This window comes from Macrotis lagotis, chromosome 3 (assembly GCF_037893015.1).
Source record: "Macrotis lagotis isolate mMagLag1 chromosome 3, bilby.v1.9.chrom.fasta, whole genome shotgun sequence".
Classification (NCBI taxonomy): domain Eukaryota; kingdom Metazoa; phylum Chordata; class Mammalia; order Peramelemorphia; family Peramelidae; genus Macrotis; species Macrotis lagotis.
In genome coordinates this window covers 218,066,019-218,082,366 of record NC_133660.1, presented here as the reverse complement: position 1 = coordinate 218,082,366, position 16,348 = coordinate 218,066,019, and the positions used below count along the sequence as shown (strand labels likewise).

At 37.4% G+C, this 16,348-nt stretch overlaps 1 protein-coding gene across 2 annotated transcripts in view; it reads right to left on the bottom strand.

Moving 5' to 3' along the window:
- CPZ (carboxypeptidase Z) overlaps positions 1–16,348 on the bottom strand; it is a 55,423-nt gene that overhangs the window by 22,471 nt on the left and 16,604 nt on the right. For both annotated transcript variants that reach the window (XM_074229857.1, XM_074229856.1), the window contains exons 5-6: positions 11,768–11,964; positions 5,972–6,133 (exon numbers count right to left, since the gene is read on the bottom strand). In XM_074229857.1, coding sequence (XP_074085958.1) covers positions 5,972–6,133; positions 11,768–11,964 — 359 coding nt within the window. The remainder of the gene's footprint in view (positions 1–5,971; positions 6,134–11,767; positions 11,965–16,348) is intronic.

Here is a 16,348-nt window from a genome sequence, read left to right as displayed (position 1 = left end):
TGAGGTCATTGATAGTGTCTGATTCATACTCCAGTTGCCTTCCAGGGCAGCATGGTGTCTTGCATTCAGTATAAGGAGACTTAATAAGTGTTTATCAAACTTAACTCTAATCAGAAAAGAAGGAAGTTTCTAGACAGTAACAGCCAGCTTTGGTAATGCAAGCACACTACCTCCTTGCAATCTCTACTCACTACTCTTCAATTTGTCTCCTGAGATCAAGCAGGATGATGGGCTTTGTAAACCAACTATGGGGAGATAGTATTTCAGACTAACATCTCATATCATATGATCCCTTTCGAATGTGTTAACAGCCTCCTGTGATTTCTGGATTTCCTGGGAGTCTGACTATGAATTAACTACTCAAAAAGCATTTATTAAGAGCTTATTATATGACTATTCTATTGCTTGCTTTCTCACTGGATTAGAGTGGAAAAATCTGGAATGTTTTAAAAAAGTGCTTTTTATATGCCAAATTAGTGCTAAATACCAGGGATGTAAAGGAAATTTGGAAGGAGGAAGGAGCAAGCATTAATTAAGATCTATCAGATGCTAGATGATATTTTTACATATTTTTTCCATTTCATCTTCACAATAATCCTAAGAATGTTATTATGCCCATCATAAAGTTGAAAAAGCTGAGGCAAGCAAAGTGACTTGCCCAGAGTCACATAGTTAATAAGCATCTAAGGCTGGCTTTGAACGCAAGTTTTTCTGACTCTAGGCCCAGTGCTTTATCCATTGAGCCATCCAACTACGTCAAAAAATTAAAAATAAAATTGTTAAGTTGTTTCAGTTGATTAGGACTCTTTGTGACCCCCATTTTGGATTTTCTTGGCAAAAATATTGGAGTGTTTTTCCATTTCCTTATCTAATTCACTTTACAGATGAGGAAACTGAGGCAAGTAGGATTAAGAGTCTTGACCAAGGTAACACAGCTCTTAAGTGTCAGAGGCTAAACTTGAATTTGGATTTTTTTCACTCCAGGCTTATGCTACAGTTTCAGTCTCTACCTGCTGTTCTAAAAATTCTTTTAGCTTATGATTCTGCTCCTGGTTCATCTACTAACTCACTGTGACTTTGGACAAGTCAATTACCATCTGTGGGCATTAGTTTTCTCATCTGTTAAGATAAAAGGATTGGACTACAGGACCTCAAATCTCTCTTCCACTCTAAGAGAGAGTCTTTATAGTTGGAGGATTTATTTTTCTAGAAGAAAAGACACACACATAAATACTTTCAAGTTCTTTTTCTTTTCTCAAATTATCCTAAAGTATCAAGTTTCTCATAAAGACTTCACAAAGAGTATATTAGTTGACTTTTCTCTGCATGGGCATTTCAGACATGCTCTGGTCAAACAATTTTTAAAATGAGCACTCAGCAGGGCAGGTTTTAATGAAGGCTTTCGAAGTTAGATGCCAAGAGACTTGGGGAATAGTGGCAGAGATGAGGTCTGTAACTATAACTCTCAAGGTATCACCCATTCCCCTTTGAGGAGAAAGAAACAAATGATGAGACAACATGCTGACATCAGGAGTTTATTCAGTAAAACAAATTCTAAAGGATGTCCTGGAATTGGTAGAGATTTAGTCCAACCTTCTAGGTCTTTTATCTCTATGGTCCTATACAATGAGGACTCAATGGGAAGGATAAGTGGAAAGGACACTCACTGAGAGGTCTCCAAACATGTTCCAAATGCTACTTCTACAACCCCTCCGCTCCATCGTTGTAGAGACTATAGGATTATAGTGTTGGTCTTGCCCTGGCCACCAACTCACTCTCTGTAGGCCCTTCTGCTCTCAGTTCATGTGGAATCTCAGTAATCATACCTATAGCATGGCAGGATTTGACTCCATCTCCCACATAGAAGTCTTTGCTTTGCTTTGCTTTGCATGTACCATTTGGCTTCAATACTTATCACACCACAGTCACACACATACACACACACACACACACACACACACACACACACACACACAAACAGATCACTTCCTGCCTTTTCTAGCTTTCTTCAAGCCTCTGACCAAACCCCACTCATGATCTTTTATCAACTCTCTCTATATCCTATATGTTTCTAGAATATGAGCTTGATGGCAGAGATTGTATTTCATGTTTTTGTGTATCTCCAACACTTAGGTGCTTAATAAATAAGTAAGGAAATGAAAGATGGGGGGTGGAGCCAAGATGGCGACAAGAAGGGATCGAGTCTTAGGAGCTCTCTGATAAAATTCATCAGCTAAGGACTCTAACTAAACTTTCAAGAGACAGAACTCACAAAGGGACCCAGTGAGGCAGTTCTCCTACTCAAGATAACCTGGAAAAGAGCAGAAAGGCTCTGCTCCCTGGATAGGAGAGGCGGCCTGCCAGAGGGATGGCCTGCTAGAGCCAAAGAAGTTAAGCCTCCTGGAAGCAGCCCCAGGGTGCTGGGAGTCTCAGCTCACAGCAGCAGGGGAGTCTCCTGAGCTGTACCCCAAGAAGCACTGGGCACAAAGTGGGGGAACAGTGGGGGACCTCTGCCAGAGCCAGCACGTGGAGCCCAGCCCTCAGGGCACACAGGAAGCAGCTTGGTCTTTCCCCAGCCCTGATCCAGGAAACAGAAGCAGGCAGAGCCCATAAGCAGGAGCCCCCAGGGCATGAGCCCATTGAGCTGAAGGAGGGGAGTGAAGAGAGACTGCAGAGCTCTGTCCTTTACCTCTGGAACAGATCCTGATAGCAGTCTAGGCCCCCCCATAGAACAGCAGGGCCCCCCCACCTCAGCCCCGTGGCAGAGGGAGGTGCTTATGGTCATTCACAGACCAGGAGGGAGGACAGAGCCTCACATGCTGAGACCCTTGTGGGAGTGCCCCAAAAGCTCAGGAAGCACCCCAAAACCAGGTCCAGGCTGCAAAAGCAAATGAGCCCAAGAAGGATCAAAATACTCAGTCTGAAGATGAGGAAGCACAAACTCCTGCATCTAAAGACTGCAAGAAAAACAGAAATTGGGCTCAGGCTATGACAGAGCTCAAAAAAGACTTTGAAAGTCAAATGAGGGAGTTGGAAGAAAAACTGGGAAAAGAAAGGAGAGAGATGCAGGAAAAACAGCAGCTTAGTCAAGGAAATCCAAAAAAATGATGAAAAAACTAGCATGCTAAAAACCAGCTTAGGTCAAATGGATAAAACAGTTCAAAAAGTTATTGAGGAGAAGAATACTTTAAAAAGCAAAATTGGCCAGATGGAAAAAGAAATAAGAAAACTCTCTGAGGAGAACAAATCCTTCAGACAAAGAATAGAATTCAGGGAGATTGATGAATTTACCAGAAATCAGGAATCAATACTTCAAAACCAAAAAAATGAAAAATTAGAAGAAAATGTGAAATATCTCATTGAAAAAACAACTGATGTGGAAAACAGACTTAGGAAAGATAATTTAAAAATTATTGGAATACCTGAAAGTCATGATCAGGAAAAGAGCCTTGACATCATTTTCAAAGAATTACTACAGGAAAATTGCCCTGATATTCTAGAAGTAGAGGGCAAAATAGAAATGGAGAGAATCCACCGATCCCCCAGAGAAAGAGATCCCCAAAAAACAACCCCTAGGAATATTATAGCCAAGTTCCAGAACTCCCAAGTCAAAGAGAAAATATTACAAGCAGCCAGAAGGACACAGTTCAAATATTGTGGAGCTGCAGTCAGGATCACACAGGACTTAGCAGCAGCTACATTGGAAGCTCGTAGGGCTTGGAATATAATATACTGGAAGGCAAAAGAGCTTAGAATGCAGCCAAGAATGAACTACCCAGCAAGGCTGAATGTCCACTTCCAGGGAAAAAGATGGACTTTCAATGAACCAGGGGAATTTCAAAGGTTCCTTTTGGAATGGCCAGAGCTGAACAGAAGGTTTGATCTTCAGATACAGGACTCAGGTGAAGCATGGAGATTGGAGGAGAGGGGGAAATATGAGGGACTTAATGAGGATGAACTGCATGTATTCCTGCATAGAAAAATGACACTGATAATACTCATGAACCTTCTCAGTTAATAGAGCAGGTACAGAGAGCTTTTATAGTTGAAGCACAGGAGAAAACTGAATTCGAAGATAAAATATGGTGTAAAAATGGAGTCAATAGAAAAAAAGGGAAATGGAATGGGAGAAAGAAAAAGGAGAGGGGGGAAATAATCCAAGATATTTCACATAAGATTTTTTTTATTACAATGAGCTATTGCAATGATATGGAAGGGGGGAGGCAAGGGGGAATGAGGGAAACTTTGCTCTCATCAGAGATGGCTAGGAGAGGAAACAGCATATATACTCAATGGGGTATAGACATCTGGAGTAAGAAGGAGCAGGAGCAGGGGGAAGGGGTGGGGATGTGAATAAAGGAGGAGAGGATGGACCATGGGGGGAGAGTGGTCAGATATAACACATTTTCTTTCTTACTTCTTGCAAGGGGCTGGGAATGAAAGGCCTGCCCAGGACCATGGGGCCAGGTGGATTCTGGGCCTAAGGGGTGGTATGGGGGCTCGGGGTTTCTTGGCCCCAGGACCAGGGATCTGTCTGCTGCACCACTCAGTGACCCTACAGCAGAGTCAGAGTGAAAGGAGAGAGAAAATAGAGTACATGGTAGTGGAGAAATAAGAAAGGAGGGAGTTGCAATCAGCAATGGCAAGGGTGGAAAAATATGGAAATAACTTTTGTGATGGACTTATCATAAAGAATGAGATCCACCCATGACAGAGTTGTTGGTGTTGGAACAAAGACTCAAGCACATTTTTTGTTATTATTATTTGGGGGAGGGTGCAGGGCAAGTGGGGCTGGATGGACTGCCTGGGGCCACATAGCAGGGTGATCTTTGGGTGTCTGGGGCCGAATTTGGACCCAGGTGCTCCTGGCTCAAGGGCCAATGCTCTGTCTGCCACCCAGCCACCCCTACTATTATTACTATTTTATTTTATTTTGGGTATTCTTTTTCTTTCTTTCTTTTTTTTTTTTTTTGGTTTTTGCAGGGCAGTGGAAATCGGGTGGCTTGCATGTCACACGGCTGGGGGATTGTTGGGTTTACAAGGCTGGATATGGATTCGGGTGCTCATGGCTCCAGGACTAGTGCTTCTTCCATTGCTCCACATGGCCATACCTACAATTATTACTATTATTTTTTTATTTTAATTTTTTTCTCTCCACTTTACTTTTTTCACCCAAGCAAGTCTATCTATATTCATGGGGGAGGAGGGGTATTTTGTTTACTTGTAAACAAGAATATTTTATTAATGTAAAAAATTTTGTACAAAATGAGAATAAAAAACAAATTTTAAGAAAAACAAATGAAGGATGGAGGGAAGGAAATGAAGGAGGGAGGAAAGGAAGTAGAAAGAAAGGGAGAAGAGAAGGGAAGGAAGGAGGAAAAGAGGAGGGGAGGGAGGAAGGATCAATAATTACTTTCTATCAAGCATTGTGTTAAGAATTTGGAGCTACAAATACAAGCAAGCAAGACAGTTCCTGCCCTCAGTGTTAGATGGCTTGTACTCAGTTATGTTAAGACCAGAATCTTTGAAAGAAATGTAAAAAAAATTACATACTTTTTTCACAACTTCATAGCACCTAGCAAAGGTTAAGTTAGCTATATATGTCCTGTTAATTGATAGGCCTGTTAACTGAAATAAATTGGAAAATAACATCTTTGAGGTTTGGGGACACTGTCTATAATGACCTTAATCCCCTTGGCCTCCACCTAGTCTTTTGTGGCATTAGATGCACTGAGGTAATTCTGTATTATGGTTTTATATGTCTGTCTCTCATTCCCATTCAATATTTTGAACCCATGAAGGCCAATATCTTATATACCTTTCCCAGAGTTCTGACCACAGTACTTAGTAAATGTTGTTGTGATTGGATTAGACTCTCTGAAATCATCTGAGTACATAGCCTATGTTCCCTTTGGGATTAAAAGAAAGCAACTGATTGAGATAGAGTTGATAAAAGATGTGTAATTCCTACCTTACCCCACCAGTAGTACTGAGGAATGGGAATATGGTCAGTTCGAACTCCTCGGATACTTGCTAGTCGGTAATATTCTGAAGTCAGGTCAGGGAAGTCACGGTTGAGGTCCAGATTCTGAGAGTTTTGCCGGCCACTTGTCCATCCATTATATCCTGCACCCTGAAACCAGGCAGTGTTCAAGTCAGTTCAATACATCAGCAACTTCCCAATTTCCAAAGAAGGCAAGTATGAAGAAAATGAAGCAATGTGGTGAAGGGTAAAAACAATGGAGTAGAAGTCAGGAAACTTGGGTCTATGATATCCATGAACTGATGTATGATGAGCAAAACAAGAAATCAATTTATATAAGGCCAAAAACATCAAAGAAAAAACCAGCTAAAAGATTTTGGTACTCTGATCAATGTAATAAGAATCAAAAAAAAAAAAACCCTGAAAATTAAGCATGCCACTTCTCTCTAATCAGAGAGGTGATGAACTTAAAATGCAAAGAGAGAGCCATTTTCAGGCAGACATTTTCCTTTTATTGGAATGAATATGGATAATAGATATAATTATATAAGAAGCCAGACTTCAGAAAAGCCTGGAAAGACTTCCATGAGTTAATATTGAGTGAAGTGAACAGAACCAGAAGAATATTATAACAGCAACAGTATGTGATAATGAAACATGATGGAATTGTTCTTCTCAGCAGTACAATAATCAAAGACAAATCTTAAGGACTTGTGATGGAAGATATCATTGACATCCAGAAAAGCAACTATGTAGTTTGAATGTGGACCAAATCATACTATTTTCAATTTTTAAAATTTGTTTAGTGTTTTATACTTCTTTTACCTCTCATGGTTTTAGGGAATATGTTTAACATAACTATACATGTATAACCTCTATTAGATTACTCTCTGCCTAAGGAAAGATGGATAAAAGAGAGGGAGAAAGAAAAATACAGAACTCAAAACCTTACAAGAATGACTATTGAAAACTATCTTATTAAAATAGATTTATTGAGAGAGAGAGAGAGAGAGAGAGAGAGAGAGAGAGAGAGAGAGAGCATGAGAACGAGAGAGGGAGATTTATGATAAGGGTTTCCACTGGAGAGAATTGGCTATACAATTGGGGGGGCGGGAAATAGAGAGAAGGCAATAGGGAAGAGATTACTAATGAATAGCAAATAATTTTTTTTGCAAGGCAATGGTCACATAGCTAATGTGTGTCCTTCATTTTCAAAGGAGACCATGACATCAGAGAGGTGATGCTATGACAAGCATTTGAATGAGGAGGATGCTGTGCTAAGTCACCAGTCTCACTTTCTCTTCCAGAACCACTTGGGTTCAGTGGACAGATATGAATAAGGATGATTGTATATGGCCCTGAATTCAAGGGAATCTGGGTTAAGTGACTTGCCCAAGGTCACAAAGCTAGTAAGCGTCAAGTGTCTGAGGCAGGATTCAAACTCTCATCCTTCTGACTCCAAGGTCAGTATCCACTATGCCACCTAACTGCCCTCTATTTTATAAATTTTTTTAAAAATCAAGATGTTCATCATTTTTCCTTGGTAAGGTTAAATCTAGAGTAAATATAGTATTTAGTACTGGTCATCTCATTTTAGAAAAGGCACTACAAGTTAGGGCTTCTCCAGAGTGGGACAGTCAGAATGATAAGAGGGATAGAACTCATTATATATCATGATAAGTTGAAGGAGTTACTAATATTAGACTGAACAGAAAACTTAAAGGGTGGATGATGAGAATTGGCTTCAAATATTCAGTGTTATCATGGTAAAGAGGTGCATATTGAAGTGCCAGTTATTATGATTGTATTTCATGCTCTAGTAGTCTTTCATTTCTAATAGACTGTGTTCTGTATTCTAAAGTCCTTTCCACTTCTGAAATAGAGGAAGACTTCATCTTAATATAATCTTGCTAATAGAATTACACATCATTGGCAACGACTCCATTAAGTTGAGAATTCTTCATCATCAGGAGATGAGGGGCATTAAATCAAAGACTATTAAATCAAAATTCACCTATCAGAGGTGTTGCAGAGGGTAGATTTGTTTAGGTAGGGGCTGTACTTGATAATATCTCAGATTTCTTCCATCTCTGATATTATGATTCTATCTTTTCCAGGTATGACATCCTGTGTCCTATGTTCTGAGAGCTTTTCATCTCCACCATTTTGTGTTCCATATTCTGAAAACCCTTCCATCTTTATCATTCTCTATTTTAAAGATTCTTCCATTCTATGCACTTTCTCTAATGTTCTGTGTTCTAAGTTTCCTACCATCATTAATGTTCTATTTTAGGCAGCCTGCTGGCATCATAGATAAGAGTTTTGTACCTGTCATAGACACGTGCTACCTATGTAATTGGGGGGTTACCTCAGTTTCCTCATCCATAAAATAAGAAGAACAATGGCACTCATCTCATAGGGTTGATTTAAGAATAAGAGAAGACAAAATAATAGCCAACAATTTTATATAGCACTTGCTATTCACCAGACATTGGGGTAGATATTTTATAAATATTGTTTCATCTTATCCTCACAAAACCCCTAGAACTGTTTTTTCTATTTTTATTTCCCATTTCATAGTTAAGGAAACTGAAGCATAAAATAAGTTAAGTGACTTAAAGATCATACAACTAATAAATATCTGAGGCAGAATCTGAACTCGCATCTTTCTGACTCCATGCCCAGAATTCTATACATTGAATCACATAGTTGCCTATATTTGCAAAATACTTGGCAATCATAAAGTGCTACAAATATGTCAGTTATTGTTCTATTCCATACTCAAATACTCTTCCATTTCTAAAGCATTCTGCATTTTAAGGACCTTCCATTTCTTATATTCTATGATCTACATGCCAAGCCTCATTTCATTTGAAGATGCCATAATTATAAGGCTCATTGGCAAGCACTAGTGACCTGCCTCTTTGTACCTTTGTTTCATAGAGTATATAATAAAACCATTCCCAAAGTTGCAGAGTCTGCATCAGACAGGGAACTCTCCCTCCTGATGTGATGCCTTCTCTAATGTGTCCTGGCGGTAACTATTGAAAGCTTATCCACCCAGTGGGACATAAGAAGATAAAAGCTTCAGAAATTCACAAATGGAGAAATGGATTGCTGTAGGGGCCATAATTACTTTCAGGGGGATTTGACCAGAGCTCAAGGGGTGAACCCATAGGTCTATGCTTGAAAAAAAATGTACTGTTCTTCTAAATCACCATAGGGAGTAAGCAAGGGCAGACTCTGTATCATGCTGTGTACAGGACAGGCCTCTTAAGACCAAACCAGGCCAGTAACTCAGGACTGAATTATCCCTTCCATTCCTAAATTCATCCTTTTCAAGACAACCCAGCAAGAAGCCCCAGTCTTTCAAAAATTCTTATCCTTAGGCTGTTCCAAGAATTTAATCTACTAAATCTATTAGTTCTACCTCAATCTCAACATTTCTCCCAATTGTCCCTTGATTTCTATTTCTATTGCCATCATCCAAGCCCAGGTCTTACCAACTCTTGTCTGAAAGTTGCAATAGACTCTCAAACAGATTCTATGCCTCCATGAAACTGTGTGATTTATTAGATAGACCTCTAGAATTGAAGTCTGAAAGACTTGGTCTGATTCATGCCTTATGTTCTAACTAGTAGATTCATGGATAGGTCATTGACTACTCCTGGCTTCATTTACTTCATTTATGCAAATGTGGGATTGCATCTTACCATAAAATCCTTTCTTGTTCTAAATTTATGACTGTACAAGCCATTCTCTTTTACTCTGACTCATCCAAAATAATCTTAATATCCTCTTTCTTTCTTTCTTTCTTTCTTTCTTTCTTTCTTTCTTTCTTTCTTTCTTTCTTTCTTTCTTTCTTTTCTTTCTTTCTTTCTTTCTCTCTTTCTTTCTTTCTTTCTTTCTTTCTTTCTTTCTTTCTTTCTTTCTTTTTCTTTCTTTCTTTCTTTCATAACACTTCAATAGCTCCCTATTAACCATAGGATAAAGTTCTCACTCCCTAGCCTGAGGTATTAACCCTTTATATTTATGTTCTAATACCTTTCCAAGCTATTCTTTCCCTAATCCCTATTTCAAATGTCATACTCAAGCTCAACACCCCCCCCAAAAAAAACCCCAAATACACACACACACACAAATGGGTTTTCCAATCTCCCTTGGATTTCCAATCTCCATGCCATTGTGACATTATACCTTATTCCCCGCAAGTCTCAATAGCCTACTTACCCCATCCCATTAGTATCAGTTGATATCTTTCTATCTGTCCTTCAAGGTCATATCACAGTTCAATCTACTCATGAAGATAACTGACCTCTCCAAGGTAGAAAGTATTTCCTGTTCTCAAGAACTCTCTGAAACCAAAATTGGAGAAACCTTTCCTCTCTCTACTAAAAATTAGCCTTACTGAATGATGCCTCATAATCCAACAGAAGATCCTCTCATATCCTGTGAACTTCCCACCATTTCAAAAAGCTTATGCATAATGGATAGAATTTAGGATGTGGGTTCAGAAAAATCTAAGTTTGAATCCTGCCTCAGAAATCACTAGCTGTGAAACCCTGAGACTTCTCTGTGCTATGACAATTGTAATAATTAATTGTAATAATTATAATAAATAAATAATTATTATAAAATTAGCATTTATATGATGGTTTAAGATATGCAAAATATTTAAAAATAATCTCATCTTATTGTCACAAATACCATTGGAAATAGGTGCTATTAATATACATTTTCTACAGATCAGGAAACTGAGACAGAGGTTAAGAGACTTTCCCAAGATCACATGGCTAGTGAATGTCTAAGGAAGGATTTGACCTCAGGGTTTTATGATTTCATGTCTGGTACTCTATAAATGTTATGGTGACACCTAGGTCCTAAAGTTCCTTCCCATTCCAAATCTTTATTCTATGCTTCACAGCCCTCAGATGCATGTGTCTATATGAAGTCAAAAATGCAGAAGAAACTTGAAGAAAACACTTGTACAAATAGTATCTCATCATTACCCTCCCAAACAACTGCTTTAGAATCATAAGATGTCAGGGCAGGAAAGGAGCACTGGAGATGTATCTACTTTTATAGGTCTCAGTTTTCTCATTTGAATCTGTCTTGAGCATTATAAGGATCTTTCACATGTGATCATTTAAAAATTCACAAAGTGAAGTTCTTCCAATTCCTTTGATAACTGTTGTCTTCCCCCATTAGAGTGTAAGCTCCTTGTGGATGGAGGCTGCCTTTCTTTTGCTTTGTGTTTGTATTTGAATTCCAAATGTTTAGCATTAATACCAGAAAGGCACACAGTAAACACTTGATAAACATTTATTGATTTGAATTTCTGTCCAATTCCATCAGTTATAGGTGAGGAAACTTTGCTGTTGTTGTATAGTCATTTTCAGTTATGAGCAAGTTTTTTGTATCCCTATTTGGAGTTTTCTTGGCAAAGACACTGGAGTGGCTTGACATCGCTTTTCCAACTCATTTTACAGATGAGTTAAGTGACTTATCCAGGGTCACACAGCTAGTAAGTGTCTGAGGTCAGATCTGAATTCAGAAAGATGAGTTTTCCTGATTCTAAAGGCAGTGGTCTATTCACTGAGAGGAAATTGAGAAACCCTGAAAAACTGAATGACTTACCTAAAGAGACTTAATTTATAAATGACAGGACCTGCTCTGAACCCAGAACCTCCAACCCCTAATCTAGTGATATTTCCACTGAACCAAACTAAGATTCAGTCCCTATCATACCCCTATTTCCCAAGGAATAAAAGTCCAGGATTTTACCTCCGCTGCTGCCACATCATAGCCATCAGGGTTCATAGAAGGTAGCAGGTGAATCCGGGTGGTGTTGATCAGGCTCTGGATTCTGGGATTGCCCAGCAGGTATTCTGAGCACAGATACTGAGCAAGGTAGATGAGCATCTCCCTCCCAGTGACTTCATTTCCATGTATGTTACCAATGTACTTAAATTCTGGTTCAACTGTGGAAAGAGGCAGTGAGAGGAACCATCATTTAGAAATGCCAGCTATCTTCTAAAAGTCAGGGGTAGAAATGGCAGAGCAGTGATTCACTAAAAGTGATTGGTGATCATTTAGCAGAAATGTGTCTGTTGAGATAACTATCAGAGACATTAGAATTGCAGAATCATAGAATAAAAAACTTGGAAAAGATCATTTCATGCCCTTTTTTCATTCACTGTAGAAAACTTCTCTAGAAAGTAATATATGTAGGCATATATATATATATATATATATATGTGTGTGTGTGTGTGTGTGTGTGTGTGCGTGTGTGTATACATATATATATATATATATATATATATATATATATATATAACTGAGAGTTAATTTGAAAACTACATATGCACATAAGGGGGTTATTTGTTACTAATATAAGGTATTATTACCTATTATTATTATTCTTATTTTATCTTTCCTTAACCCAATTATTAAGTTTGGATATATGGATCACATTAAATGGAGAATTATCAGATCTCTACTTCATGTTATAAAGGTAGTGTTTATAAAACTAACTCTAATCAGGAAGTAATGAGAAATCGTATTTCAGAAATCATTCTCTATGTTTGATCATGGGATGGGGATAGAATACTAGACCAGGAGTCAAGATGGCCTTGAAGAAATGAGGAAAGTTCCATACTTTGGGACAAAGAATTAGTTAACATATGAGGCAAGATTCAAGACAAATCTTCTTGGCTCCAAGCCTAAAATGTTCAATTCCCTACACCATCTTGACTCTCATGAACAAATACCCAGAAACCCAGAAAAAAGGAATGACTTGCCTGTACCAAGAAACTCCAGTCCCTAATCTAGTGATATTGCCATTGAACTACACTATGTTTGTCTCTGATCTATCTCTGCTTTGTTGGAAGGAAAATCAACATAGATGAGCTCTACCTATTACCTAGGCAGTGTCTTCAGGAGTACACAGAAAGACTCTTCTCCTTTCTGAGCCTCATCTTTTCCCCAAAAGGTCATCTCTATTTGAGATACTCTAGATAGAAATCTAGATACTCTAGGTATCACAGAATTATGATGTCCCAAATTGAGAGCCAGGAGAGAGTTTAGAGGTTGTTGAGTCCAAACTTCCCAATCCTACCTTTCTTTATTTTAACAGATGAGGAAAATGAGGGCTAGAGGTTAAGTAGTTTGGTAAGAGGCAAGTATCTCTGGGAAGGAAGATGGGAATCCTCATCTTCTTAACTGAATCCAATTCTCTGTCTATTGCCTTATACCTTTTTTTCCCCTTCCTACTTGGTATCAGCCAATTTCTAAAACTGCTCTTGCTAGAAACTCCCAGTTTCCCAAGGGCTCCTCATTTATGACTTCAGAAAAGAAATGCCATTTGAACCACTCGCTGGAAACCTTATGCCTTCACATAGAATATCTAGAATTCTTAAGCATCTGCATTTTGATGATACAGTCAGTAACTGAATGTATTGAACTGAGAGGTATGGCAAGAGTTTGTTGTAACCATGTGGTCTATTTATTGCCCCTGCTTCACCTTTTGGGCTTCCAGCATCGGATGTCTCCATATCAAGCCTTCCCTTAAAAAGCCAAAATAAAAATTTACTACTCTCAGCACTGAATAGCCTAATTCTTCTGCAAAAGCTCCCCTATACTTCCACAAGCCTCATTCATGATTCAGATGCCGAAGCACTCTGTCTCTATGGGATACTATTCTTTAAATGGAGTCAGCATTAGCTGTTAATTCAGCCCTCTCAGGTCAAGCTCAATAGGCCTAGTCCTTCTATACCACAACCCTCCAAATAACTCAATAGTTATCATGTTTCTCCTAAAGAGGATGCCTGGGAAAGGATGCTAAAAACAAGACACAAAAACATTTATCCACAATCTCATACCTCTCTAATGAGGAATAAGACCCAGCCAGAGAAAACTAAATAAATCTCATCAAACAAAAGCATTTGAACCAAGCATGAAACTCATTCATTTGAGCCCCATGTTGAGCAAAAGGCAAGATAAAAAAGTTCATATATTTTCAACATAATTTCACATTTTTCCCTATAAAACCTCAGCACTCAGGCAACATCAATGAGAACAAGTAAATTACATATCTAAATAAATACTCTTCTACTTGTCGATATCAGAGACCTTGGAAACTCAATTCTTTTTTTTATTTTTTATTATATAAATATTTTATTTGCTTTACAATTATATACAATAATAGTTTCTACCTATTATTTTTTGTAAGGTATTGAATTTTACAATTTTTCTCCCTCCTTTCCCTTCCCTCCCCTCCCCACAGAAGGCAATCTGATAATCTTTATATTGTTTTCATGCTATGCATTGATCAAAATTGAATTGTTGAGAGAAAAAACATATCCTTAAAGAAGAAATAAAATATTAGAGATAACAAAATTATGTAGTACATAAGACAACTTTTTTTAAAAATTGAAAGTAATGATCTTTCATTCTTTGTTTCTGGATAGGAAATTCAGTTCTACCTAATTTATCAATGCATGATTATTCACTGATGGTCTACTCACTTCTACTATCCCTGTCAATTATTTCTGAAAAACTCACTGAAACTAGATATCATTCCAGCTCAGATTTTCCAACCTTTTTGAATTATTAAGAACTGTACATACATTATCATATTTCATCTTCATAACTTAGGAAGAGATTATTATTTCCATTTCGTGCATGAAGAAACTGAGGCATAGAGATGCTAAATAACTTGCCTAGAAACACACAGCAAGCAAGTGTCTGAAGAAAGATTCAAACACAGATTATCTTGACTCCTGGTCTAATACTCTAGCCACTATACCATGATAAAGCATATAGAATGGTTTCCAAAAATACAATTTCTTTTTACTTAATGATTACAGTTGAGTTTTTACAACAGTAACAACCTAGCATGAAGTAGATATTTAACAGTAGTTCCTCATTTAATGTGATCAGTACATCCAAACTGAATAATTTGGGCTAAATAAAGTTAAAATAAAATAATAACAATATATATATAATACCTCATATTAGTAACAAATAATCCCCTTATGCGTATGCTGCTTACAAATTACTTCATAGAATCTTAGTTATATATGCCTACAGAGATGACCTAGGTCAGTTCCTACCTGGAAAAAACATTCCCCCTACAGCATAAATGAAATAGATACAACAATACACTGTTATTAGAACTGTAAACTGGACCAATCATTCTAGAAAGCAATTTGGAACTATACCCCCAAACCATTTGAAACCCTTTGATCCAATGAGTCTATATTCCTAAAGAGATTAAAGGAAAAGTTAAAGAATTGATTTATGCAAAAAAATATTTATAACAGCATTTATGTGGGAACAGAAACTAACAGATACCCACTAGTCAACAATGTCTGGTATATTAAAATGATGGAAAGTTTTTTCGCTTTAAAAAATAATGGAGATGGTTTCAGAGAGACCTAGAAAAGTTTCTATGAACCGATTGGCAGTGAAGTGAGCAAAATTAGGAGATCAAATTATACAATTATAATAATATTATGAAGACAAAAAAATTTTTTAAAGATTTTAACTCTGATCAATTCAATGATCAACCACAATTCCAGAGGGGTCATGATGAAACATATTGCTTACTTCCTGGCAAAGAGGTGATAGATTTAGAATAAGATATACATATATATGTGTATATATACACATATATGTATAATATGACATAAGATATATCTCTTAATCTTTACTCTGAATCTACTGCTTACATATATATATACACATGCATACATATATATACATACATAAATACATACATACATACATAAATACATGTAGCATAGTCAATGGAGTCAGCTATTTTGCTTGGTTCTACATATTTATCACAAGGATTTCATTTTCTTCTTTTCTCAGTGAGAGGAGGGAAGAGTGATGAAAGGAAGTAGATTTTAATTGATTTAAGAAAATAAAACTGAATTAATAAAAAGATGCCCCTATATGATATTATTATCCAGTAGTGATCCATCCTTAATAGCTAATAAACAATGAAAACAGAACTCAAACACAGACCTCACAATGCTAAATTTGGGCTGTTTTCACCACGTAATACCATATTGACTTTTTCAGGCCATAATAATAACATCGATCACAAGATATCAAATATTCATTTTGCTTTGTACTACTATAAAGACCTAATAAGGTCCTTTAATTCAGAAATGTTTTCAGATGAGGCAGTAGTAATTACATTATAAAAAGTAGTAAGTACATTATAAAAAGAAAGTCCTGAATATTGGCATTGCCAGTATGTTCCAGTAAAAAGAACATCAGAATTGAGTCAGAATACCTGGGTTCAGATTCTGATTTTGTTACTTTTTAAATGGATCACTTTGGTGAAATAATTTA